The sequence below is a fragment of the Anser anser genome (genome assembly GCF_964211835.1).
Source record: "Anser anser genome assembly, chromosome: 28".
In the NCBI taxonomy this organism is placed as follows: Eukaryota; Metazoa; Chordata; class Aves; order Anseriformes; family Anatidae; genus Anser; species Anser anser.
Window position 1 is genome coordinate 3,071,807 of NC_139749.1, and position 26,950 is coordinate 3,098,756.

Here is a 26,950-nt window from a genome sequence, read left to right on the forward strand (position 1 = left end):
CTGCCCTGTGGGTGCAGACACCCATGGGGCTCCTCTGCCCTGGCCCCGTGCCCGCGCTGCTCCCTGCCCGCCTCCCCCTCCCGCTTCATCGCCTCCCCTGGGCCCTTCTCGAGGGCCCTGGGAGCACTTCCAAGGCCTTTTCATTAGCGCTGCCCGCGGCGGCGGTGGCTTGGGAAGGGACCCGGCGGAGGAAAGCAGCGGCTCTCCGGGTGGGGAAAGCTCCCACACCGGGACGCGGGGCAGCGCGGACTTCATGCGGCCGCCGGGGGATCCTCGGGGGGCTCTGGCACCGCAGGCAGGGACGGGTGGCAGCAGGGACGCGGCTGCTGCCAGTGGCCCCACGCGGGACTCTGGTCCCTCCGAGGTCCCTGGAGAGCCTTGCAAGGTGTCTGGCTGATCCTAGAGCAAACTGCAGGGCCCTGGGTGGCCCCTAGGGTGCCCTGGAGCACGCTAGAAAGCCCTGTGAGGCCGCAAGAGGCTCTCAGATTATAGGAAGTGTCCTTGGGAGGCCTCTAGGGTGCAAGAGGAGGCTCCTAGGACAACCCAGAGTGCTCTCAAGTGCCCCGGGGAGGATTCTAGGGCACACTGGGAGACCTGTATCGGATGCTAGACTGCACCGGGAGCGTTGGGAGGCACGTACGGGGCACTGGAGAACAGCGGGGGGGGACTGGGATGCCTGCAGGGGACTGGAGAGAGCACTGGAGAGTCCAGCAAGGTCTTCATGGTGTGCTAGAGTACACTGCAGGGCCCTTCGAGGCCTCCAGAAGGTCCTAGGGAGCACTGCAGGGCCCCAGGATGCTTGAAGGCAGCACTGGGAGGCCTCTGCGGCATCCTAGAGGACACTGGAGGTCACTGGGAGGGTTTCAGGGAGAGCTCGAGTGCACCGGGTGCTCCTTGTAGACACGTGAGGACTCTAGAGTGGATTATAGATTGGTGGAAGGGCTGTAGTGCTGCCTGGAAGGACTCCAGGGCACCCACGAGGTCCCTGGAGAGCGTTCCAATGGCTCTAACTGGTTTTAGAACAAAATGTGGGCCCCTGGGAGGCCTCTGCGGCGTCCTGGAGTACACTGGGGAGCTCTGTGACGCCTCAAGCAGACAGCAGATTGCAGGAAGCGTCCCCGGGAGGCCTCTGGGGCGCGAGAAGGGTGCCCTGCATTAGACCTTTGGTTTCAGGATCCTTATCGACACCGCGGGCTTGAGCAACGCAACCGGGCTGTGGGGGGCATCTGCTAACCTCACAGGAAGGGCTGAAACCCGCGAGATAGTTATCAGAAGGATTTGTGGCACGGAAGAAGCAAAAAAAAAAAGCCTGCAGGACCAACTCGCTTGGCATTCGCAGGTCTTGGACACGGTCGCTGGTGGCACCTTTAATGGAGAAAGGAGCGTAAGGGTGCAAGAGGCCACAGGCTAGGAGAACGCGGTGCTTACACGGTGTCATCGATGCCGCTGGCCAGCCCCACGTCTCTCGTCGCTGTCCTCGTCGGGTGGAGGCGCCCATCTGCACGGGGAAAGTACAGGACCCACCTGGCTGCTGCTCTGCACCGCAGGAAGCAGCTCCGGTGGTGCTGGGAGGCAGTGAGCGCCCGCGTGGATGACAGGTGCAGACAGCAAAGGGTGACCCGGCCACGGGACTCGGAGCCAAACGCAGCGGGGAGGAAGAGAGCCCCCTGCCTCGGCAGGGAAATGCCCGCGGGGGCAGCGCCAAGGCACCCGCAAGGAGCTCGAGGGCAGGGGGGGAGTCAGAGAAAGCTGCTCGGCCCCAGCCTTGGGCCCCGTGCCAGCACGTGGCTGTACCTGAGCTTTTCGGCGCCCGGTCAGACGGCTGAACGTCGTCTTCCGAAGCCGTCTCAGAGGCTGCCCGTTTCACCTCCTGAACCACCTGGGAAAGACAGAAACGGTCGCAGGAAGCAAACGCGGCGGCGGCGGCTCAGCTTCTCCGGAGGAGAAGGAGGCCTGGGTCAGAAGCTCGCGGCAAGCGTTGCCTGGAGGGATGCAAGAGAAGGAAGGGCTGAGGAACAGTGTCTGTGCCTGCAGCCACAGCGCAGACGCGGGCCAGGCCCCGCACCCTTCTCTCCACCCTCTGCGCTTGCCAGGTCAGCCAGGAGCCAGGCTCTGGCCGCCTGGGGTTCTGCTCATCCCGGCCTCCTTTCCCAAAGCGCGGGATCACCTTCGTCACGCTGCTGAGCTCTGCCCTCAGCGAAGCCACCTGCTCCAGCAGGAGCCGTATCCTCTTGCCTTGGACCTCCATGGAATCCAGGGAGTTCCTGCGGCCAACAGGAAAGCAGTAGATCTCATCAGAGGGCAGCCTGTCCCCTCCTGAGAGCTTCCGAGCCCAGCAAGGAGGCTGTGCTTGGCTCTCCTTTCTTTCTCTGCGTGAGTGCTCCCCTTCATCACCAGGTTTAGCGAAAGGCAAAGACCCAAAAGACACACGGGAGCCCCGGATGCTACAAAAATGAGTGCGAGTAGCCAGAGGTCAGCTGAGGCTACTGCACGAAACCAAGTCCCGCTCAGGAAATGTCTCTTACCGCACAGACTCCATTTCTTCCAGCAGCTTCTGGAAAGGAAAAGCTCTCTGTTAGAGAACCGAAGCTGCTGGGGCTCCCCACAGGCTTCCCCAAGAAGACGCGGCAAAGCTGCTGCTTCCTGGGGTCGCTCCACGGGGAAGCAGAGCAGCCAGAGATTGACCCAGCTCCCATCAGCAGCGCTCCTGTAGGAGCTGCCTGTCCCACAGCAGTCACCCACCTGGGCCGCTTTCCTTGCCCCCGTCTTCCAGGCCAGCCGCGAGGTCCCGCAGCAAAGCGCGCCAGCTGCTGCTGTGCACATCACCGAGAGATGGTTATTTTGCTGGGGCGGCGAACGGTCCCCGTGGTCACGTTGTCTCCTCCTGCTGCCGTGTGGCAGCAGGCGAAAGGAGGACGTGGGGAACGTGGCTGCTGCCAGACGTTTGCTCGTGAAAACTCACCAAGGGTCACTGAGACCACGATGAAGATTTTCAAGAACTCCTTCTTGTGCAGGGTCATCTTTTGCCTAAAAGGGAGGGAGTCTTGTTGTTGTTGTTAATGTTCCAAGCCTTGGGCAAAGCCCTCTGTGGGTGGATTTCCACTTCAGTCTGAGAAGAAGCCGTTTTGGAAGCCTGCTGTGGAGAGAAAGCTGAGCGGGCAGCCCCCAAGAGAAACGCTCCTCCTGTGCACACTGTCCAACGCCGCAGGCAGATCTTTCCCAAAGGAAGGGCTCCAGAAGCACCTTCAGAAAGGGAGCGGGAATAACCCAGGGAAGTAAACGCAACTACAGAACGGAAACGGCAGCGCCTGAGCTTTGGCCAGCAGTAGCCACGGTGTGCTGGCCGGGCAGTGCCCGCCGCCCTCCCCTTGTCACCCTCTGGCCCGCAGCCATCCCATTTGTCCCCCCGGTCCACGACAGAAACGTGTTGTACGTACGCAGCAGAGGTGCAAGTCTTGAGGAGGCTCTGCAGCACGAGGGCCCTTGCCAGACGGTGAGCAGTGCTGACGACCGTCCCTGGGCGAGGAAATGAGCGCACAGTCAGGTCTCTTGCCCTGGATCCCCACCAGAGGCGTGCCCCAGAGCAGGGCAGCCTGTGGTTCTTCTGCCACGGAGGAAATGTTGCTGGAGCGATTTCCCCGGGCACAGAGGAGCTCCGTGGGTTCACCCCAGAGGACTTCGGAGCAAGCAGCAGCGCCCAGCTTACCTGCAGCTTCCGTGGCCGTGCCATGCCGCCTTGCAGGCTCTTGGCTGGCAGAGCCAGGAACTAACTCCAAAGAGTGCCTCACCTCCTGCAGCCCAACCTGCACGTGGAGGCACCTGCGGGAGGAAAAAGACGGAGCCTGTCTGTCCGCAGGAGCCACAGCAGGCAGGAGCAGCCTCGACAGAGCCCCGTGCCAGAGGACAGGGCTTGGGAAGCCTCCCAGGGGCCTCCCAGCTGCAGCAAGAAAGGGCAGCAGAGCTGGGTGACTTTCAGGGGCCTCCACAGGTTCCCTGGGCGACCTGTTCCAGTGCCTCACCACCCTCTGAGTAAAGAAGTTCTTCCTTACATCTAATCTAAATCCACCCTCAATAGCCTCAGGCTGTTCAGGGAGCAGGGACAGTCCCCTACCACGGCCTCCCCCCACAGGACGCTGGTGGGGTCCCCGTCCGCACGGCCACCCCGCTCAGCCAGGCACGGCCGTGCTATGACAGGAGCGGCCCCAGCCTAGGGCTTGGCCTCCCCATGCAGCAAAACTCGGGGCTTGGCCCCCCCTGTGAGGCAAAACCTGAGGCTACTGCCTCCCAGCAAAGCCTCAGCGTCGCCCTCCGTCAGCTGCCCAAGGCTGACCCCGCTCCACCGGCCGCCTCGCTCTGTGTCCGTGTGTCCCTGCGTCCACAGGTCCCCCTGCCCACGGTTCCACCCCGGCCCAGGGTGGGAACAACCCGACTCGTACCCGTGGCTCGGCCCCGCTGCCTCCCCTGCGGCCTCGCAGGCGGCCCCGCTCTGCGAGGGGCCTGGCGATGCCCCTGGGCGCCTCTTGCGGGGAGCCCTCCTCGCCATCTCCGGGGCTCTGCAGACCGCAGGCTCACCCAGGGGGGAGCGCAGATGCCTCTGAGGTCACAGAGATGCCCCCTGAGGTGGCAGCTGTGGCATCACACCGGGGTCTTCTTCCCGAGGTTCTTCAGAGGTTCTTCCTCTGTAAAACCCAGCCCAAACGCAAAGGCTCGCCGTGGTGCCCGTGTCATTTTTACGTGCATGTTTCACGTCTTGGTGAGAAGAGGCATTTTGTTTTATTGCACCGTTTTGCGGGCTAAACATATTTTGCAAGCATGAAACGGAACGGGGCCCAGACAACAAAGCACTTGGTGCTTACTTCTTCTCCTGTCTAACAGGGTTTCTCTGGGCTTTTCATTTGTTTGATTTTTAAACTGTCATAGGTATACAGCCTCAGGTCCGTAAAACCACTTGCAAAGCTGCCTCTTCTGCTGGGAACAAAGCCACGGGGATGAAGCTTTGCTGCCTTACCAAGCCTGAAGCAAAGTTAATACTCTTAGAAGTGCCCCCCATCAACACTGAGCCAGAGCGACGACATCCAGTTGATGTGATGAAATGGAAGAGATTGGAAAACTCTCAAGAGAAAGGAGATGGCTGGAGAAGATATTGTGTGGCTACAGAATCATAGCATCATAGGAAATTAGACCAGCAAAATGGGTTAAGTTTAAAGCTAACTGAACTTTCCTCCTGTTACAGCTCAGTTCCTGTTTCTCTAGAAAGCTGACTCTCCAAAAAGTTACGAAATGTCATATGAGAAAAGTCAGACGCGGGTGGCAGATCCGATTTACTGAGCAAAGGTCTTTGCATCTCAACATTTATCTGTAAGATCTGGAAACGCGTGTTTTCTAGACATAGATGAGAACAGAGGCAGTTTGCCCTACTTGTTCTTCCATCTCAGGTCATCCACAGAGGCTTTTCCTCCGAAACAAGTCCAAGGTCTTCTGCTCTCCTCGTCCCCGCTGTCTTCAGACTCCTACTGTCCAAGGAGTTTATGAGTGTCCAAGGGTCTTTCCTGACCCATGAAACTGGGATGTCCACTACCAGCTTGATCATAGCACTTGCAGCATCTTCTTTAGTCAAAATGATTCCCAAATTTGAATAAAAAGACCCAGCCTCACAGCTGACCTCGGTGGGAGCTTCCCTGGGTTTCCCGTAGACAAGCACCGCTTCCCTCGCTGCATTTTTCACAGCAGCATCCTTCTCAAAAGATTTTTCAGGTCCAGGAGCAACTGACGTTATGGCATTTATAATTGTAGCTGAAGGAAGAGGCCCGCTTAGATCCTCATCCCCTGCAGCACCGTGGAGACAGGCTGGGGTGCAGCAATTTGTTGTGGGCGCTGACAGCGACCTGCGTGGCTGAGGGGTCCCTACCCAAGGCCTGGCGATTGCCCAGTGCAGAACACAAGCTGTAGCGGAGCTGATCATGGCCTTTTGAAGGTAACGCCGGCGGTATCCGGATCCTTTTCTAGGGATGCATTTCCATCTCCATGACTTGAATTCCGTGGTTCCAAAAGAAGACGTTGCAAGGTGGGTATGTGTGAGCGCACGGCTTTTAAAATCCCAAGACGTAAGCCTCCCCTGATGGCGTATTTCTAACAATTGCCTCCGTACCTACACAGAAAACACCCTCCCATTAATTATAAAACCAACAAGTGCTTTTAATTCTGGTTTTGGCCTTTCTGCGTAGTGATAGGAGCAGAGCACTGGTTGTGCAAGGCAATCCCAACAGCTGAGCGTGGATTAAAATTCTTCTTAAATACATGTTTATTTTGTACACTGAAAACCCTGGAACTGGGGGCGGGTGGGGGAGACTGAGCAGAACTGGGAGCTCTGAAGAAGACTGGGAGGGTACTGGGAGGGGACTGGGAGGGTACTGGGAGGGGACTGGGAGGGGACTGGGAGGGGACTGGGAGGGTACTGGGAGCTTTGCGCACGGCCCCTCTGCCGCCTGAGAGAAGAGGCGAGGCTGCGCACGGCCCGCGGAGCCGCGTGCAGAGCTCGTAGCCCCGCCCTGTTTTGCACACGGCCCTCGCGGGCTATAAAAGCGGAGGGGAGGGGGCGGGCCGCGCTCGTTGCGTTCTGAGGAGCGGGGTTGGGGGGAGTGTTGAGGGCGGACGCTGTGGGCGAGTCTCTGCCAGGCCCTTTTGCTTGTTGTGGGCGGCCTAGTCAACCTGGTGGTGTATTTCCTGGAGGTGTATCTCCAACCTGGTGTATTTTCTGGGCTGCAAAGGGAAGGGATTACCTTCCTTCATCATAGGTGCATCTCACTTCAAGAGACAGGAGCGTGGAAGGCTTGTTTGGGGTGTGCATAGCATATGCTTAAACCACTGAATGTCAGAGGTTGTCAAAAAGTGGTTGAACAGAAAAAAAAAAGTTCTGTTTCCGTGTGTTTTCATTTAAATGGTGAAGGAAAACAACCGAAGTCTGGGGGCGTTGGCCAAAAGCCGAATGGTTTGGTTTTGGCTGGTGTTAACGTATCATAGGATCTCTTTCAAAGGCCCCCGTATATAATGACAATAGGCCCCAAATATTTTAATTATATATGGGGAGCTGCTCTGTGTTGACACACGCAGGGGGGAGGTGGTGCTTGGGGTGGGTTTCGCTCCTGCACGTGCATCTCTGCTCTTAGCTCATGCAGCTTTTCCCTTCGTCATTACAAGTGAAAATCCCGTGTGTAATGCTGCCCATCGCTAGATAAGGCCCCTTGTACTGTTTCATTTAAATTACTGTTTGTTTACTGATGGAGGTAGATTGCCCAGGAACCACCTGTAGATTCAGCTACTGGATCGATAAAACCAAATAAAACCGAATAGCTGCAGCGTGGGCTTAATGCACTCCTGAGCAGCGGTCGTGTGTGCGTTAACGCGGATGTTTTCTTAACAGCCAGAAGAGTAAAATCAGCAGAATGGCAACTGCTCAGAAGCAGAAGAACTGCGCGGTATGATTTTCTCGTGTTTCAGCACAGCGTGCTATTTGAATAAAGAAAAACGTAGTGAATCTTAGCTGAAATAACGCACCCAGGTGCTTTGTAAGCTTTCTGCGTTTGAAAATTATGGGCTAATTCAACACTTAACTGTGCATAAAGGTGCTCAGTAGCAAAATAGCAAAATAAAAGTCTGAGCTTTGCGGTCATACGCTTGGTAGAAATCAGCAATGTCCTAAAAACGTAGTAACACCAAGTCTTAAGAAAATGCTTAGTTTTATCAATACTTGTCAATTAAAAAGGCAGTGGAGCAGGCTGCAGTCTGCGACGTTTGATGTTGAAAGCTATTTTTCTCTTTCAGAGTGCGGTTGTGTTCCCTAATAAAATAACCACTGAACAGCAATCCCTGACGCTCGTGAAGAGGCTCTTGGCAGTGGCAGTGTCCTGCATCACGTATCTGAGAGGGATCTTTCCTGAAAGTGCCTATGGGACGAGATACCTGGATGGTAACAGGCTCTTTGCGAGCTGCTTTGCGTGATACAGTGGCACAGGGTGGTTGTTAAGCTGGTGGTTTTAAAGACGCTGGGTTCGTTTAATTAAAGGCAGTAGCTATTTCTCATGACTGTAATGAAACTTTGCTAATATAATTACCGAGTTTTATTAAAGATAGGGCTGATGCTGATTCAGGAATTAGAATATTTAAAGCAATGTAAATGATAGTCTACTTTTAACATACAATTCTGGGGAATGAACTTCACTTTTCGTGTCATAATTTTGTCCTTAAGGATTTTTTTTGTTGTTGTTCTTTTGAGATCTGTGTGTCAAAATCCTGAGGGAAGACAAGAACTGTCCTGGCTCTACTCAGCTGGTGAAATGGTACGTCAACTAGAACACTTACGTGGTGTGTGAGCTCGGAAAGATACCTTTCTAGCTTGCAACTATAAAGAAAATTTCACTTTCTGCAAGTAAAAAACTGCACAGGCAGTGCTTTTAGTAGCAGTTTTCTACTTGGAAAATAAAAATGCATGCGTTTTGGTAAAGCTGTAATTGATTTCTTTAGTTCCTCTTCTAGAAAGCTTACAGCTCAGTGTTTAACAGAGCGCCAGTCATTGTTTAGTGTGAGCGTGCTTCATGTTTGGTTTCCGTGGGTACAGGAGAACGCTCAAGGTGCAGATGGATGCAAAAAAATCCGACGGGCGATTCCTCTGTAGCTGGCTAGGGGGTGCAGCCTTCCCATGAAAAATGAACCTGTTGCTCTTCTGCATCTTGCGTTTAAAGGTCTGGCTCTAACTTTGTGTAAGTGGTGCTGTGGGCCTTCCTATTCCAAACCAGAGTTGTCTCTGCAGATGGTGGTCCTCTTGCACGTTCACACATTCAGGTGGGACTAGAGGTATTTGTTTTCCTTTCTGTTAACAATTAGATTCGTTCCTGGCTGCCCTCCCTGCTGTTTAGAAAGGTGTAGATAAGGCAAAGGGCACCTGGGGTGGTTCTTGTCTGCCTGGGGAAATGGATTCCTTCACAGCTGTGCTGGAGAATGGGCCTAAGTACCTCAAACTTTTTCACAGCCGGGATGCCCTCTGATTCCTGAGGTGTTGCCTGCAGTTGTTTCGCTACTGGGCGCCTCCAGGTGTGGCTTTGATTTCCTTCGAGAAGTGTTTGGGTGACTCCCGAGGTCCTCTCGGTCCTGTAGGATAGAGGGAAGGATGCAGCAATTTCGCGCACAGGATTTAATCCCACAGCAGGCTGCATCGAACCCTTTAGGAAACAAGCTGGAGTCACTGCCCACGCACAGAACGTGTTGTGGTCAAGCTCAAGCTGCATCAGGACGTTGAGAGGACACATTCCTATTTTTAGGAGGACACATTCCTATTTTTAGGAGGACACATTCCTATTTTTAGGACCTCCCTAAAAGCCGCCTTTGTTGTTTTCGCACTTAAACCAGAACGAGAGGTCGAGCATTTAGAAACAAAGCAGTTCAGCAGCTGGGGCTCTGCAGCGGCTGCCTTGAGGTGCTGGAGATGCTGAGCTGTGAGGTCGGAGGTGTGACTGGGTCACTCGGAGATGGGAACGGCCTCCTCCCTGTAACCCGTGGCCTGTGCTCATCTCCTGCGGCAGAGGGGACTGGGCAGCAGCCGGCAGGTCGCCCTGCCCTCGCGCACCGAGCGTCAGCGTGCGAGGGCAGTGGCACAGCAGCCTGGGGATGCTGGCAAGGGCTTGTGCAAGCACTTCGTCGCTTACAGGTGAGCAGCGTTCTGTAACTCAGCACCGTGGACACGCCATAAATAACGCCTGCTCGTTGACCGTATTCAAAAGAACTGTAGGAGAAATTACAGTAAGTTTTGGTGTACTGTTTGCATAAAATTCCAGCAGCTAAATAATAACTCCTTTGTGCTTCAGAGATGCCCATGTTCAGCTAAGTATCCATAAACTGATTTGTGAATCCATACATAAAGTTTGACAATAAGCGTACAATTGCATTGTTTTATTTCCTTATAGATTATATTTTTACTTTGTAAGTGAAAGTTTTTATTATTAATAAAAGAGACATAATGGAATAAGCATTATTTTTGCTACAGCAGTAGCAAGACTATACAAAGACTTTAATTTTGTGGGGATATTTTAATCAGGACTAGATGGACAATCTCATTTGATTTTTGCAGGATGTTAGGATGCTATGATGCCTTGCAGAAGAAATATGTAAGTCTTCTAGTATCGCTTGATTACTTTAAGTGTATGGGAATGTTCGTTTATATAATTCCACTACCTGCCACTGTAGTTATAGGACTTTCTGGTTACGGGGTAGCTCTGCTTTAGCATGCTACAATAGTTAGCTACGTCTCAGGATAGTGTTCTTTGTGTGTAGAAACACTTAGTCAGGGATACTTCGGGATATTCTTAAGCCAGTAAAGCGAATTCTTTCTTAAACAGATGAGCTAAGCATATGAAGAGCTTGATTTCTTCAAATAGGCCTACAGTGGTCATAATTGGTTTTGAGAGCTAAAGAAACAAAGCAGCTTGGTAAGCAGAAATAGGCTGTAGAGTGTATCTAATTTTTTTTTGCTTTAATTATGTTTCCAACAGCTAAGAATGATTGTCCTAGCGGTAAGTACGTCAAAAGTAAGGCACTACTCTACGTGCTTAAATGTGTGTACAGTTCTTAATCTGTTCCCTGTCTTTACTTTTAAAAATCCAGGTCTATACCCATCCGGAAGATCCTCAGGTAAATCTGGTGGAATAATTTCCTCGATGACTAATGATAGCATAGGCAGAGTGAGGCATGCCTGTATACGAGCAGTAGGACTGAATTTTCTCACCAATGGACATTAAAAAAAAAGCTTAAAATGCTAAATGTAGACATCAGCAGAGCTAATAAGAATTGCTCTACATTGCCTTTGAGCGTCTTCTGTCAGGTTACTCTCAAGCCAGTGCAGAGTACGGTTGCAGAGTTCAGTGTCTGTAAAGAATCCATCGTCCTAACTCCGTGTAACAAACCCGTGGCTCTTCGTGGGGGAAAATCCATAACTAACCGCTGTCCCCCTGTCTGTGGGGTGTGTGGAGTAGTTTCATAGCAATTGAAATTTGGAGAGAATATTTAATTCTAAAAACTTCTGCTGAAGTTTCTTTTAAAATATTTCATTGTGGTGGTTCCGGGGGGGAACTTTAGATTTTTGGTTTGATTTGATTCATATAGCGTGCATTAAAACTGTTGAAGTATTCCTATGCTGTATTTGAGGCTGGGAGCTAAGAGCTATCATCGTTTTGTTTAAATACAAAGTTAATAGGTGACTGAGTAGAAGCAGCAGCAGTAGCTGTTTGCTTGACAACTTTAATAATTGCTGTTTGTTTGCAGACAATTACTGAATGTTATCACTTCAAATTCAAGTACACCCACAATGGGCCGCTCCTGAATTTCAGCAGGTACTGTCACCGGGGCTGTTCTGCTCTGTAGCTTTAAAGTTCATTGCGTGCACCAACCCGAATGTAAGAACTTCACATTTTCTGGTTGGCTTTTGCTCTTTTAAATCTGGATCTTAAGACTAATTTTATCAATGTGTCCTTATTAGTTAGGCTATTTTTAAAACACAGTGAATTGTTTTAGCATAGCACGAGGGTATTTGTTAAATGTGCAGTCAGAAGATGTTTCTTAGCTACAAGGAAGTAGCTTGTTCTAAACAAATATTGAAATGTGACAAGTTCTTTCCTTGCGTAACATACTCCTTCCAGTTTTTCTCTGGCATAAAATGATTTTAAACTAAAAAAAAAACACAACAGAGTGGGCTACAGTGCTGCAATCCTTTGGCCTGAGTTTGGTTACGTCCCTCTGAAAGTCGCGTGGTGGCAGGAGGTGGGAGGCAGCCGCTGCAGGCTGGCTTCGTGCACTAGGCTGATTTGAAAATAAGTCCCGCTTCCTTGCCACCCTGCGGGGAAAGAGAAGTGTCTGCGGAGTGTTTCGGGTGTGCCTCCAAAAGGCCGTGTTGCCTTGTGAAATAACGGGCGGTTACTTGCCTTAGGCTGGCTGTTCAGGTCCTCTGACACCTCTCTAACCTGGGGTGGATTTCTGGGAAATATGCAGGCTCTTGTAAAGATGTTAACAAGTTCCAGGGAACGCAGCTGGGAAGGTGGCTGTGAGGAGGAGGGAGCAGGCAGCAGAGCAAGACCTCTCCGTTTTTAGTGACGGTAAGGTAGAGTTTGGGGCAGCTGCTTGTACAACACGAGTTGGATGTTGCGGAGCCGGATGCCAGGAGTCCCTCAGGCAGCTTCCCTGTCAAAGCCAGGAGTGTTACTTGCTGCCCCTGAAATACTGCAAGCGTGTGAGACCTAGCAGGGTCGGGGCTTTCAAACGTACCAACTTCTCTTTCAGATCTGTGTGGTTTTTAAGCATTGTGTAACATAAAATATAGCTGTCGGTCACAGCTGCTGCACCCCAACGCTTCCCTGACGTTCCTGGCTCAGAATTTGATCTTACAAGGGACAGAGAGCGCGCAGCTCACCTAGGTGGTGGTAGGAACTGCAGTCCTTGTGATCTCAGCGATGGGATGTCTACTTCTCCAGCGTGTCTGTGTACTGTAATACTGAAACCATTTGGTCTGTATAAAAAATCTGAACGCTTTGTCCATTTCTAGCAAGAATAAGGGGAGTGATTCCCCAATCACCTGTGCAGACACCAAGAAAGCGAGCATCCTCCTCATCCGCAAGATTTATGTTCTGATGCAAAACCTAGGTCCGTTACCAAATGATGTCTGCCTGACCATGAAGCTGTTTTATTACGATGAAGGTAGTGTTTTCCTGTTACCTTAATTTATCAACTGTGCTTAGACGTTTGAAAACGTTAATTCAAAGAAATATTTTCATGTATAATCCTTGTGGTGGCTGGGACTTGTTAAATTTTCCCGTGTTTAATTATTTCTTGTGACGGTTTCTAAAATCCAAGGGGCACAGATCTGATCTCTCTGTAGGAGTACAGTCTTACGACTGACTTCATTGGAGCAAGGATTTCAGTGGGGTTTTAAAACGAGTGGAGTTTACCTCAGTATATTAGGATGCGATATGTTTGCCAGATTAGTTCTATTTTAACTGTTTAAATGGTTGACACTAGCTTCTGCTTTCAGTGCCTATTACTGCTATGAAGTGAAAAATCGGAGTTTCTAGTTCGTCTCCTTTCATATATATAACTGTTTCAAATAGTTTTGTGTAGGGGAAAAAGAACTTCACGGAGTTGAAATGGAGTATTGATTATTCCCTCCCCCAAGACAATTTTCTTGAATAGCTCTTTGCATTTAAAGAAGAAAAGTCTTTTAGCTGCACAAGCTGAGATTAATTTGACAGGAGCACGTTTTATTACAATGCAACACCTCGTGTGTTCTTCCCTGCAGTTACACCACCTGATTACCAGCCTCCTGGTTTTAAGGAGGGTGAATGTGAGGGGATGATATTTGAGGGAGAGCCAATGCATCTTAACATGGGTGAAGTGCCGACGCCTTTTCACATGCTGAAAGTTAAAGTGACAACTGACAAACAGAGGATGGAAAACGCCGAGGAGAGCATGCTGAAGCAAGGAGATACTGACCTGCCCCTCCAGGTGCTCAGAGTGGACAGAGAGGTTCCAGAAGAAAGCCAGCCCATGGATGTAAGAGCTCGCGTGCTTTGTGCAGCTTATTGAAATGTGTTGTGGTTTATGTTCTAGAAAGGGGCTGTTAATCCTACTGCGCCTGTTACGACAATCTTAATAAGGGACGTGGTATTTCCAGGTACACTGAAGTATCACAGCAGGTATTCAGCACACGTCTAATTGTACTTCTCCAGTTGGCGATCTGTCATTAAAGCAGTATGGAACAAGCGCGTCAGCACAATGCCTGAGCTGCTGGGAGCCCTCCGAGGCAGGAGAGGAGCAGCAAGGGAGGAAGCAGCGGTGTGCTGCGGGTACACTTGGCTGCTTGTTCAGCTCCAGCCACCCTGAAACCTCCCTGCCGCTGTCCCGTGCCCATCCCGAGCGATCCACTGCAGCCAGGCGGTGCTGACCGGGGCTGAATTTGCTCTTGGACCGCGGGGTAAACCCAGCTGGGGATGCTGTGGCTCAGTTTGGGTCTGGATTGGGATTTCTCTCAGGAAAAGCAGAGCCAAATCTGAACGTGGCAACAGGCTCACACGTCCTGCTGGTGCCGGAGCTTCTGAGATGGCGCTGAGCGTTGGGCAGGCGGCAGGGGACACTTAGGGGCTGTTGGGTGCAGAAATCCTCTGCTGATCCATACTGGCCATAGGTGAGAACGGAGCTTCAGGGCTTCTGGCTCGTCCTCCTTACCAGTGCCTCCCCAGCAGCAGTTTGGCAGCCCCCTGCCTCTCTGCACGGCTCCATCGCTGCTTCGCCAGCAACACAAAGGCAGCAGCTGGTGCACCGATGGTTTTCTCCTAGCATCTGTTAAGGTTTTAATATCCTGGACAGGTTTTTCAGTAATTGAATTAAATGTATGCTTGCATTGATAACTAACGCTGAGCTGGTCTGTATGTCCCGTATCATCTTTGATTATTTTAAAGCAGTTTGTTTCACCAAGAATCCATCCAATGAGATCTGTTCCTAAGCTTTTGTGAGTAGAAACTTTTCCTTATGTCTGCTGTAAGTGACGGACCTTTTCCTTAATCTAGGAAGACCCCGTGTTAGATAATAAAGTGGAAGATAATAATCACGTAAATACTTTGGAAGCTCAAGGTAAAATTTATATCTATTTTTCAAGTCTCTTCAGTTTGTGCCTCTTTCCTGATGCTACTCTACGAAATACTCAGTTTTCTGATGTAGGCTGCTGTATTCAGATTTGCAGTGTTTTCCTCATGCACGTTGCTGTGCCTTTGTTTTATTGTGGATCTGTTCTGTGAAGCACTTTGTTAGGAAACAGCCATTTCTGTTTTTCTGCTCTGAAATCATGATCTTCTATTTTATCAGATAAGCTAAACCGAACGTGTTACATATTTAGAAGAAATCTTTTGCCACTTGATTTTTTATTACTTTGTTTTTACTAATGGATTTAATGTTAAGATAACGCTTGCTGGAGTAGTCCCAGGTGCTCTTGAGCCTGTTATTACAGACTTTAGAGTCTAAATTTGGCAAAACACCACTTCTAGCCACCTTTCTCGTTATGCTCTGACCACGGTAGGCCAGTAGTGTGATTCTGCAGTCCATACCTGCTTCAGTCTGCGTGATCGTGAACGAATGAAGGCCATCAGGGCTCACGTGCACAGGAGAGTTTAATTTGTGGTGGGCTGAATTATATCCGTGTGAAAATACCTCTGCATACAATGCACGTTCTTCTCACAGCGGTTCATCGCTGTGGTTTGCTATTCCTGGTACAGTCAGGAACTTAGATAAGTTTTATGGTTCATTGTGTGATCGTGTCTGTGCCCTTGGCTACTTCAGTGGCTTTTCTGGCTGCTTCCAGTGGCCCTTTTCTCACACTGGCTACACGAAGTGCTTCGCTAATCACAAGTTACTGCTAATATTCTTTAAACTGGTTTAGTTTTAGTGGGTACAAGTTCTGGCAAAGCTGAGTTTTCTCCAAGTAAAATCCTAACGTTTATCTGTCAGCGTAAAACTATGCACGCAATGTGAGCAGCAGCAAAAAGCAAAGTCCAAGGTGAAGCCTACCCGGCAGTACTTCAGAAAGTACCAAAGATATTAACGTGTTTTATTGAAGTTTTGTGCAACGTCCATAAACAGTTCAACTGAGAATTCTGCAGAGAATATGAATGAAGTCTTACTCTGATAATCTAACACCACAAGATGAAGCTTCCTTCTCCCTTTTCATCGATCAGCAGTTACGTCCTTCCTGTTAACGCAGCACGTTGGGAAGTACCTACCGATCCTGGCTGCTGAAGAACAGCACTGGTGGTGCTGAATTTCTTACCCTTTATAAATAGCCTGTGCTGCTGGCTTGCATGAGTCATATAAAACGTCCTCAGCTGTAAGCTCCGAACGCAAAAATGCCAATAAAACAACACCCCGGCTGCATCAGCCTGACCGCAGCCGCTACCAGGCATGCTCCCTGGAAGCACTCGGGCTTTCTTACTCAGCATCCCCGGTGCCAGCCCAGACTGTCTCTGGTTCAAAACATGGTACAGCAAACGCTGTCCTTGGGCGTCTCCCAGCAGAAGCTTCCCTCTTAAGACTTCAGAGAAACGAGGAGGAAAAGCAGCAAACGATTTCCCTCTGGGTTCCCTTAGACAGCAAAGTCTGAGCCCCTAGGCTGCCCAGCTGCAGGGCGAACCGCTGCTTGCAGAGCTCTGAAGCGACCGGGAGGCACCCAGGCCATGCTGGCGCCCGCTTGCTGTACATCAACTATTTCAAACACAGCAAGGAAGGATGAAAGAGGAACGAAGTGCCCTTTTGGAGAGAAGATTAAGCAGAGAGAATGTAGACAAGTACGCTCTGGAATGTTGATACTCTCATGTAAAACAGGATAGCCAAAAGAACAGGCTGCTCAAGACAAGTTTGTTTTGTTTTGTTTTTAAAAAAAAGCACTTTACAACCAAAATTGGGGGTGAAGGAAGCCTTTGGATGAGAAGCCATGATAAAATGTTTTCCTGTTGTAGATGCGGAGGCTGCTGTGGAGATAAATGCATGGTGCTCATAGAAGAAATACCCATTATTGCTGCTGCTTGCCCTGTTTGTTCTCCTTATGTATTTCCCTTAAGTTATACCTGCTTTGAAGTGTTAACTCTGGCTCTGCAGACTGCAATAACGCCTTATTTTTCCATTAAAAACTGCCAGACATTCCTCCCCATGTAACTAAAACCAGCAGCCATGTTAGTTCTAAGGCTTTTGGTCCTCCAAACCCCATCACAGCAAGCAACTCGTTGGGGCTGTTGCGGTGTCTGAGTGCTTGCAGAGGCAGTTGGACAAAGCAAATTGAGCCTAGATTTTTTTTTTTTTAAATGTGTTGGGGTATCAAAGTCCGACACTGCACAGGCTCTGTATTTAAATAGTGGCATTACAGTTGTTTTTCAGAAATGTGCAACTTCTCCAAAACAGCTTCATATTCCCATGCTGTTGAAAAATAATCGTGGAAGTGCGTAGGAAAGAGCGCATGTAAACCACTTTTTCTCTTGATGTAAGTAGGCTGCAGAATTGCAGTACCCACTGAAAGCTATCCAGCTTTTATGTGCTTTTAGAATTCACCAGAATTCAAAAAAAAAAATAAAAATAAATGTAAAAGTATGATGAATAGCTTGTCTTGCAGGGTTGGTATAATGCTTTTTTATGGGACCTGCGAGACTGCCAGAAAAATGCGGTTGTCATCCAGAAATACTTCAGTTAGTCATTTCCCTGCCTGAAGAACCTGTTTGTCGCCTCTAACCAGTTTGTGCTTATATGTGGAAAAACACAGTGGATTAGAAGCAACAAAAAAGAAACCTCTCCCGCTCTCAGAGCTCATTCTTTCCTCCTCCTGCCTGGTCTCTGTGACCAGGAGCTGCGGGCAGAGGTCCTCAGCTGCATGTGGCTGGGTTACAAAGCACCAGCCACCTGCTGACAGTGGTTTGGAACGGGCAGGAGCGTGCCAGAAGTACAAAACCGACCCGTGAGGCTTTATCCTCACAAGCAAGCTGTGATGTAGATGGGCATTGAGCAGTACATTGAGAATTTGGGGATCGAGCCCATCCTTCCAAAGGGCACGTGCGAGTCTGTATCGCACAGAAGCGCGCGTTCTCCTCGTGTCAAAGTGTTGCGGTGGTAAGAGGCTGTTGGTGCATTGTCGACCGTGTGCTTTGTTATTTAACAACTTTTATAGACCCGAGTTTCCCTCGTGGAGGGGATGAAGTTACGAAGGCTGGAGAGAACAGGAGTCTGTACGTTTCCAGTCGCCAGGTATGGAAACCACACTCTGCCATCTTCAACTTTTCCTCGAGCTTTTGTGAAGCTTCTTTCGACTCCATATTTTGGGTTCACTCAAGTGATTAGTCAGCAATCTGCTGAAGGTTTATTTACAACAGTATTTTCAGCAATAGAGCACGTTAAGATTTTAATTTCCAGTGTCTTACAAAAGTGGTTAATATTCTACAGCAATCAGAAGGAATAACCAAAGGCTGGTGCTCTGGTCAGTTTTCAAACTAAACAGCTGGTCTGACTGATGCTACAAGAAATGGAAGAGCAATTTCCCGTGTTTATAAATTGCCGTAACTAAGCACTCTGCCTAACAGAAATTTCTCTTCTAATTCCAGCAGATCAAAACTTGATTTTTATGATGTTGATTAAAACTTAAGATACAGCCTTATTCCTCACGCTTAAAACTCAGAGTATATTCCCTGGGGGGGGGGGGGGGGAGGGCAAAATATTATAATTTAAATGTGGGGGACTACTTCAAATGCAGGTCCCTAAGATTTCTTAGTGCAGGGTAGTCCCAGGTAACTGAGTGGTTTATTGTGTAAAAAACTGATGCTTTGATCTGCCAGGGCTGTTACCCCTGCCTGTAAGTAGTGCTGTTGATTTCATTGCAAAATACTCCTGAATTTAAGTTTCAGGTAAAGTGCTGTGGTGAGCAGAGCCAAATCTCTCTGCACACTGAACCCTCTGATGCGTTTTTTTTTTTTTTACTGCTGTCACAAGCATTTATTTTCTCATTTTAGGTTGATCATTTGGCAAGTAAGACATCTGAACTTAATGTGTCAGAGAGCAGGACAAGAAGCGGGAAGATATTTCAAATCTACGCTGTTAGTATCAGGTTTTCTTCTATTCCTGTTCTTCTCTACGACTTTTTTTCTATTGCAAGCAGTGAATAAAACTCCAACCTTTGTTACAATTCATGCTGGAAAAAAATGAAACAATGCTAGAATTTAGACAAGGCAGTTGCTTTAAAGCAGCAGAGGTGCTGCAGAGCGTAGGTGTGCGAGTCAGAAATGCCCAGATGGAGGTCGGAAGGTGGCACGGTGCTCCAGGAGCTGGGCTTGGGGCGCGTTGCCTGAAGCTGCAGCACACGGGGGCACTGCCCTTGTAGCGTAAATAAATCCCCTGCTCTTTCCTCAGCCGCCGGGGGGGTCGTGCTGGAAAAACTTCGGTGCCCAGATGTTGCTTTCGGGTGTTAAAACCTCTGAGTGTGCAGTGGGGAGCAGCACGAGTGCTCAGCACCTCGCGCACCCGGGTTCGGGGTGGATTTTCCCCCTCGTTAGACGTGGTGGCAGCGAGGAGCAGCCCACGCAGCACCATGACCTGTAACGCTGTGCGTGGTTTCTCCCTGCAGGCCGAACCCTCGTCCAGTCAAGACGTGCTGCCAAAAAGGAGAAAAATCAGTGAGCCGAAGGAGCAGTTTTAGACGCCCCTCTCCCGGCTGTCGGCTTCCAGGGTGCTTCTCCACACCACCTCCGTTCGGTTGTTCAATGCGATTGTTAATATTTAAATGTTCTTTCAGGGACCTTGTTCTATTTGCAGTCAAAATGTTGTGGATTCTAAGGAAAAATCTACCAAGAAGCCCTGTGGAATAAATCAGAAGTTCCTTTCTATAGGAGGTTGTATCCCCGTCAGGAAAGATAGCGGCTGGCTACTGATGTAACTCTGGAATAAAAAATAAAAAAAAAATCTGTAACGAAGGTGATTTGGGGGATTTGGCTCCCTGCTAACAACGTGCTTAAATCCTGATGGCGCTTGTGTACGTTCGTTAACTGCAGTGAGAGATTTCACTGGTAACGTTTTCTGGGCTGTATTGCAAAGCTGAGGAACCCCTTGGTCAGAACCTGCCCTATGGGGCCCAAAATCCTCGAGTCTCGGGGTTAATTTCTGGAGCAGGTTTCTTAATTTCTGGAGCAAGTTTAGGAAAGCTGTTAAGCTGTGTTACAATTCTTGGTTTTACTACAAAGCAAACAGAACTAGAACAGTTACGGATGTTTGATTCATTTTTTTCCAGACCAAAGGCACCAGACAAACAATAAGCATTCTTCATACCTTTCACCACATATTTCGTGCCAAAATACCAGGATTTGTGTACAGATTTACGTACGTATTTACAAATGGTATGAACCTCTGTCAGGCGTCTGTTCTCAGGCTGTGAGATGATTTGAAAGAGAAGCCTGCATGTATCAGAAATGATTAATTGCAGGAATTGGAAAAGGTGCTGGATTGTTCTGCCAAAATTAATTGGTGTTTTTGCATGTAGTGTAGAAGAATTGGAGTGAAGCTGTTGCACAGCTCCTGTGTTCGGATGTGGATAGCTGAACATTTCTTGATATATTTGAATTTAAATTGACATCTTTTTATCGTATTTGTCCATTAAAACAGCATTCGATTTGTGGCTGCGTGTTTCTTTCACCTTCTGGTTGGAGTGCGCTTAGTGGTCTTAAGAAAACGGGGGGGGGGGGGGAAGCAAACGGGGCGAAACCCCGCAGATGTGGAACTTTCTTTGGCCGGGCAGCGGGGGCACGGGTACGGTGCAGCCCCATGGGGGATTTCCAGCTCCGGTCGTGGTGCTGAGAGCCCCTGGTGCTGCCCCATGCCCTACGTGTGACCCGCAGCGAGGTGTGGGGCGAGGTGTGGGTCGCAGCCACGCGTTTCTCTTCACCGCGCTGAACCGGGTGAGCAGGATTTAATTAGCACAAGCTGCCAGTGCGTCGCCTCAGGTTTCGTCAGCTTTGCGGTTTGATTTAACAGGATTTCCTCTGCAACTCTTGACCGCAGAGTCGGAGAAAGGGTTGGGTTGGCAGAGACCTCAAAACCCACCTCGTTCCTGTCCCCAGCCCCATCCAGCCTGGCCTTGGGCACCCCCAGCTCCTCCGGGCAGCCTGCGCCAGGGCCTCGCCGCCCTCCTGGGGCAGGATTTCTTCCCGATACCTGACCCAAACCTCCCCTCTTCTGCCTCGAGCCGTTACCCCGCTCCCCCCACTGCACCCCCTGACAAAGAGTCTCCCCCCAGCCTTCCTGTAGCCCCCTTTCGGCTCTGGCAGCGTTGATTCCTGTGTCTGCGCTCACCCCGGTGTCCGTGCACAGCCTTCCCCTCGCCCCAGCGTGCGACACGTCTTGCACGCCTTCCACGCCCTGCACAAGCCTTGCACACGTCCTGTACAAGCCTTGATGTCTTACATGTTCTGCACAAGCAGCATGCACCTTGCATGACTTGCATGCCTTGCACACTCCTTGCACAAGCACCATGCGCCTTGCATACCATGTACACGCCTTGCACAAGCAGCATGCCCCTTGAACCCTCCTTGCACGCCCTGCACATGCATTGCAAGCCCTGCACACGCCTTGCAAGCCCTGCACACGCCTTGCACAAGCACCGTGCCCCTTGCACACACCTTGCACAAGCAGCATACCCCTTGCACGCCCTGAACGTCTTGCACACTCATTGCACAAGAACGACGTGCCTTGCACACCCTGCACACGCCTTGCACAAGCAGCATGCCCCTTGAACCCTCCTTGCACGCCCTGCACATGCCTTGCACACCCTGCACACGCCTTGCACAAGCACCATGCCCCTTGCACACACCTTGCACAAGCAGCATACCCCTTGCACGCCCTACACATGCCTTGCACACTCCTTGCACAAGCACCACGCGCCTTGCACACCCTGCACACACCTTGCACAAGCAGCATGCCCCTTGAACTCTCCTTGTACGCCCTGCACATGCCTTGCACACCCTGCACACGCCTTGCACAAGCAGCATGCCCCTTGCACGCCCTGCACACGCCTTGCACAAGCAGCATGCCCCTTGAACTCTCCTTGTACGCCCTGCACATGCCTTGCACACCCTGCACACGCCTTGCACAAGCAGCATGCCCCTCGCACGCCCTGCACACGCCTTGCACAAGCAGCACGCCCCTCGCACGCCCTGCACACGCCTTGCACAAGCAGCACGCCCCTCGCACGCTCCTTGCACGCCCCGCACACGCCTTGTCCCGGCCGCAGCCGGCGCCGCCCCCCCCGGGGCCGTCCGGGGCCGCCCCCCCCGCGCTCATTGGCGGCTCCGGGCCGGGCTCAACCCCCGTTCCCCGGGGCCGGGGCCCCCCGCTGGGCTTTACCGGAGCCTGGGGAGCGTTGTCCCGGGTTCGCTTCCCGCACCGGCCCGGGGACCCCTCTGCAGCCCGCAGTCCTCGGCCCCGGCCCCTCGACTCCTTGCCCAGCCCCGGCCCTCGCCCCCGGCCGCTCTCCGGACTTGCGAGCGAGGCTCCGGGCTCAGCTCTTGGGGCCAGGGGAGGCTCGGAGGGCACCGGGATAAATCCCGAGAAGAAGCTGGGCTGCCCCGGGGGGCTGCCGCCAGTCCCCGGGCGTGAACCGGGTTCTTAACCCCATCGCCAGGCCGGAGGTCGCCGGGGCGTGAAGGCTCGGTCACCGACCCGATGTCTCGCCGCCTCCGTGGAGGCACAGCCGCCTGCTTCAAACACGTCACGGGGCGACGGGCGGCCGCTCCCCGCCGGTGACTCTTGTACAGCCATCGCAGGGCGGGCGAGCTGTGATCCCAACCCGGGGAGCAAGGGCGAAGCCTCCCATCGCCTCGCCGACGCCTCTGGAGGCCCGGTCCCAGCCGCAGCCCCCCTCGTGCGTGGTCCTCGGCCCGGCCGCGGGTGGGGATGACGACGCTGACGCACCGGGGCCGCCGCACCGAGGCGGGTGGGAGCACGGGCAAGAAGCTGGACGACGAGGAAGAGGCGGCCGCGGAGAGAGACCCGGAGGACGACGACTCCAAAGGCACCCGCCTGACGCTGATGGAGGAGGTGCTGCTCCTGGGACTGAAGGACAAGCAGGTGAAGGGAGGCTGCAGGTCCTAAAGGTCTTCAAGGGAAACCCGCGGCCTCGTGGTGGAGGCTTCGTGGCTTCCTCGGGTCCCTCCGCGGCAGCCTCTGCCCGCCGAGCTCAAACCTCCCTCGGGCTGAACGGCGAGGGCGGCCCGCAGAGGCTGCGGGGAGCTGTGGGGGGAACAGGGCAGGGCGGCGCGGCGCGGCGGCCACCCGCTTGTGCTCGCTGCCGGCACCGAGGGCGTGGGGCAGCGGGGGCCCCACCTCATGTGGCAGCCCCGACGGGAGCGCGGAGATGCCCCTGCGCCGTTTGCTCTTCGCCAGAACCCTCTTTGAGAAACGGCGGGGGCAGGTTTTGAGGGAGGAGGGCAAGGCGACAGCAAGTGGCTGGAGCGGGATGAGCTCCCCGGGGGCTGTCGTTCCCTGCTCGAGCAGCGCCGGGGGCGATCGGGGCTCTTGCTTATCAGCCCCACAGCGGGGAAGGCCCCGCTCGGCACCTTTCTGCTTCCTCCGTGTCAATGCCTGCATCTAGATCTATCTCCTGGTCTGGGGCACGGCGCTACTGCTCCTTCCCTCAGCCAAAATGGGGAAAATGAGGCAAGGGGAGGCTCAGCGGGGGCCCGAGGCGCTTCCTGAGGCAGCGACACGTGCAGAGGGGTGCAGGGTGCCTGTGCTTCCATCCCCGGGGCCCCGCTGGTCCTTGAATGAGCCTGGGCGGGTGCCTCATGCCCCCAGCCCTGCTCTGGCCGTGGTTTTCTGGCAGGGATGGATGCGGCAGGGGGCTGCTGGCCAGTAGCTGAGGGCTTGCCGAGCTCAGCAGGGAGTAAGAGGAGAGCAGGGCTATCCGGGGAGCATCACGGAAATAACTTGGGAGCAAATATTTGAGAGCAGCGTGGCACGGTTTCCTTCATTCCTGGGCTACGTTAAGCATTCTTGGTGCGGTTTATGTATTCCTGGGACTGGCCCTCCAGCCACCAGGAAGTTAGGAGAGCACAATAGATAAGAGAAAGACTTGTCTCACACTTTCTTTATTTGTTTTTCATCCTGTCCTTCCGTGTTTCTCCACCTGAAGGGAAGACACAGGCAGCAGACCTCATGGTCCACCCTCATGGTTTGATGAGCAGGGGAAAATTAAAAAAATATATATTAAAAAGAGAATTTTAGCCAAACCCAATGAGCCCGCAATGCAATTTCATTATTATAAGTACCAGTCTGTCCATGTAGGGGACACTGGATGCACACCAGCATTTGTGACCGGTCTGATTTCAGGAGCTGAAAGCCAAGGAGCTTTCAACTTCTCTGATTTCAGCCCCCTTAAAGTTTTTGGGGCAAAATGTGCCTTCCAGCCCAACGAACCGAAATCTTCGGTCACCTCTGTGCCCTTTTTCAGAGAACTGGTTCCTAAAGGGCACGTGCAAAAAAAACAAACCACAGTGCGTCGCCCATGGAAGGAAATCGGCACGTCTTAGCAGGGCAAGTGTGAAGGGTTGCTTTGTCTTCACTCACAAGGAAGTGAAGAAAGCAAATAAAGGTTTTAATTTATTTTATGACTCTCTGTGCTGAGCAAGCTGAACAGCCCGGTGTCCAGATGCGCTGTACAAACAGACACGCTGGGGACAGGAGGTTGCCCATATCGACTATAAAAGCTTCTACGTAGGAGGCCGCAAGCTCTCAGCCTTCCTGCCTTGGGAAAGGCTTCTTGGGTTGCTTTGTCTGTGGTCTCCCGGCGGCTGTTAGAGCTGCCCTTTCCCCCCTTCCTGCCCATTTTCTCAAAGAAAAGCACCAAGGAAAGGGAACGAGGGCCAGGAACAGGGCACAGCACCCGGCCCCATCCACCCTTCGGGCGCAGTGAGTTTGTCCTGGGGCCATCCTGAATCTCTTCCGTCGCAGCTGCAGCCCCGGCCTCTGTCTGCCATGCGGTGGAGGCGGGGAAGAGGCCGTTCCCTTCATTTTGCAGCTGGTTTTTATGCCTTGGGGCCCGCTTACCTCATCCTGCTTTCAGACCTTCTCTTCCCAGACTGAGAACCCCATGCAACCAGCAGTCCCTCCAGGACCATGTTTTCCAACCCCCTGCACCTTCTTGTTGCTCTGCCCAGCACCATACGGACTTGGGAGCCCGTGTTTCTCAGGGCAGGGCTCCAAAAAGAGCGCCTGATGTGAAATGTGTTGAGTTTGGCCTGACTTGAGCACTGCCCAGCCCATTGCAGCCCTTTCCATGATGAAAGGACTGGAAGGAATGGCCTCAAGTTGCACCAGGGGAGGTTCAGGTTGGAAATGAGGAGCCATTTCTTCTCAGAAAGAGCAGTCAGGCGTTGGGACAGGTTGCCCAGGGAGGTGGTGGAGTCTCCGTCCCTGGGGGTGTTCAAGGAAAGGTTGGACGTGGTGCTAGGGGACACGGTTCAGTGGGTGACATTGGTGGTAGGCGGGTGTTTGGACCAGATGATCCTGGAGGGCTTTTCCACCCTTGATGATTCTGTGATTCTTTGATTCTGTGAGGGGACATTGGGGGTGGGGGTCCCTGGACACGGCACTGAGGACTGCGGTGGGGCTCCGGCCGCCTGTCCCCAGCATCACACATGTCCCCTTCCCCGCAGGGCTACACCTCCTTCTGGAACGACTGCATCTCCCCCGGCCTGCGCGGCGGCATCCTCGTCGAGCTGGCACTGCGGGGCCGCATCCAGCTGGAGCCCCTCACCGCCAGGAAGAAGCGGCTGCTGGACAGGAAGGTGCTGGCAGCGATGGGGCCGAAGGGGTGAGGCGGTGCCATGGGTGCCGGCCATCCCGTGCGTCCCCCCCGCATACATACCCACGCCCCGCGGTGGCTTTGCGGCATGCTTCAGGGCCTGCCCGCGTCCCAGCCTGATGGCGCCTCGTCCTTTTGGCCCCCCAGGTGCACCTGAAGTCGGACACTCCAACTGGCGACATCCTGCTGGACGAGACCCTGCGGCACATCAAGGCCACGGAGCCTGCAGAAACGGTGCAGACCTGGATAGAGCTGCTCACGGGTAGGCGCAGCGAGAGAGGAGGCACAGAGTCCTGGCACGGGTTGGGTTGGGTTGGGTTGGGTTGGGTTGGGTTGGCTTGGCTTGGCTTGGCTTGGCTTGGCTTGGTGGGGAGCTCAAAGCCCACCTCGTTCCTGCCCCCAGCCCCATCCAGCCTGGCCTTGGGCTCCCCCCCAGGGATGGGGCACCCACGGCTCCTCCGGGCGGCCTGGGGCTGAGCCAGGCTCCATCCACCCCGGCCTCCAACACGGTTTGCTTCTCCTCAGGGGAGACCTGGAACCCCTTCAAGCTGCAGTACCAGCTGCGGAACGTGCGCGAGCGCATCGCCAAGAACCTGGTGGAGAAAGGCATCCTCACCACGGAGAAGCAGAACTTCCTCCTCTTCGACATGACCACGCACCCCGTCAGCAACGCTGCCGAGAAGCAACGCTTGCTCAAGAGGCTGCAGGAAGGCGTGCTGGAGCGCTGGGCGGGTGACCCGCACCGCATGGACCGCAGGACTCTGGCTCTCCTGGTGCTCGCCCACTCCTCGGATGTGCTGGAGAACGCTTTCAGCAGCCTGCCGGACGACCGGTACGAGGTGGCGATGAACAGGACCAAGGAGGTCCTTGACGCAGATCCGGAGGTGGAAGCTGCCAAAGGCAGAGGCACGGAGATGATCTGGGCCATCCTGGCGGCCTTCAACAAGGCCTGAGGCCCCGCAGGGTGGGCGGCGGAGCTTCGCCTGCCTCGGCGCGAGGCCACGGGCTCCCTTGGCGCGGGGTGGTAGCGGGAGGCTCTGCTCTGCAGGGCCCAGCTCTCCCCGCAGGGCTCGGGGCGGGCATGAGGCCCCGGGGCCGCTGCAAACAGAGGCCGGTGCCTCCAGGGAGCGGAGGTGACGGCCACCGGCAGCGCTGAATGCCTGCTGTGGCGGCACTGAAGCGCTCCGCTGGCCAAATCGCGATGGGAAGGGGGTCAGACCCCCCTCAGGAACGGCCCAGCCCCCCCCCCCCTTCACCTCCTTCCCCTGCGTGCGATTGTGGGGCGGCCCCGTGCCTCCGGGCTGTGCTGCTGTGCAGTTCTTTTTAGGAAGGGGAAGAGCTCACTGTGATTTTTGTTTGTTTTAATTATTATTATTTTCCTTTCTCCTCTGCCACTGTGACTCCCCAAAGTGAATATGAATGTGTGTCTGGGTATTTAAACCCGTAGCTTGCCATCGCGGCGGTTCCAACTGCTCCTTCTAATAAAAGGGTTTGGTGGTGGAAGGCAGGTCCTCGGTGCTGCCGGTGGCACGGGGGCACCCCAGG

The 26,950-nt window shown here is 52.8% G+C and overlaps 3 protein-coding genes across 17 annotated transcripts; 2 read left to right on the forward strand and 1 right to left on the reverse strand.

Moving 5' to 3' along the window:
- Positions 1-49: 49 nt before the first annotated feature.
- Positions 50-4,926, reverse strand: LOC310887312 (uncharacterized protein). 6 transcript variants are annotated; one of them, XM_083813137.1, is made up of 7 exons: positions 3,438-3,814; positions 2,963-3,027; positions 2,743-2,813; positions 2,526-2,554; positions 2,168-2,264; positions 1,795-1,879; positions 50-1,498 (listed from the first exon to the last, which is right to left on the reverse strand). In XM_083813137.1, the coding sequence occupies exons 1-7, from the start codon at positions 3,728-3,730 to the stop codon at positions 1,425-1,427; spliced, it is 714 nt and encodes a 237-aa protein (XP_083669263.1). In that variant the 5' UTR covers positions 3,731-3,814; the 3' UTR covers positions 50-1,424. The 6 variants fall into 6 exon arrangements, with proteins under 6 accessions (XP_083669263.1, XP_083669264.1, XP_083669260.1 ...); XM_083813138.1 differs by adding an exon at positions 4,331-4,926 and having other exon boundaries at positions 50-2,554; positions 3,438-3,516; positions 3,707-3,819; XM_083813134.1 differs by having other exon boundaries at positions 50-1,879; positions 2,743-2,810.
- A 190-nt stretch (positions 4,927-5,116) lies between these two features.
- HORMAD1 (HORMA domain containing 1) lies at positions 5,117-20,222 on the forward strand. Of its 10 annotated transcripts, none has more exons than XM_083813147.1 (14): positions 5,257-6,064; positions 7,421-7,475; positions 7,822-7,966; positions 8,273-8,336; positions 10,121-10,157; positions 10,542-10,562; positions 10,654-10,680; positions 11,311-11,378; positions 12,584-12,735; positions 13,334-13,587; positions 14,601-14,664; positions 17,735-17,811; positions 18,570-18,653; positions 19,181-20,222. In XM_083813147.1, the coding sequence occupies exons 1-14, from the start codon at positions 6,009-6,011 to the stop codon at positions 19,250-19,252; spliced, it is 1,176 nt and encodes a 391-aa protein (XP_083669273.1). In that variant the 5' UTR covers positions 5,257-6,008; the 3' UTR covers positions 19,253-20,222. The 10 variants fall into 10 exon arrangements, with proteins under 10 accessions (XP_083669274.1, XP_083669275.1, XP_083669273.1 ...); XM_083813150.1 differs by lacking the exon at positions 5,257-6,064 and adding an exon at positions 6,461-6,839; XM_083813151.1 differs by lacking the exon at positions 5,257-6,064 and adding an exon at positions 6,461-6,794.
- Positions 20,223-21,883: 1,661 nt separating this feature from the next.
- Positions 21,884-26,857, forward strand: GOLPH3L (golgi phosphoprotein 3 like). Its single transcript, XM_083813170.1, has 4 exons — positions 21,884-22,671; positions 25,257-25,388; positions 25,553-25,667; positions 25,931-26,857. Exons 1-4 carry the CDS (start codon positions 22,498-22,500, stop codon positions 26,356-26,358), a joined length of 849 nt encoding a protein of 282 aa, XP_083669296.1. The 5' UTR covers positions 21,884-22,497; the 3' UTR covers positions 26,359-26,857.
- Positions 26,858-26,950: the final 93 nt, after the last annotated feature.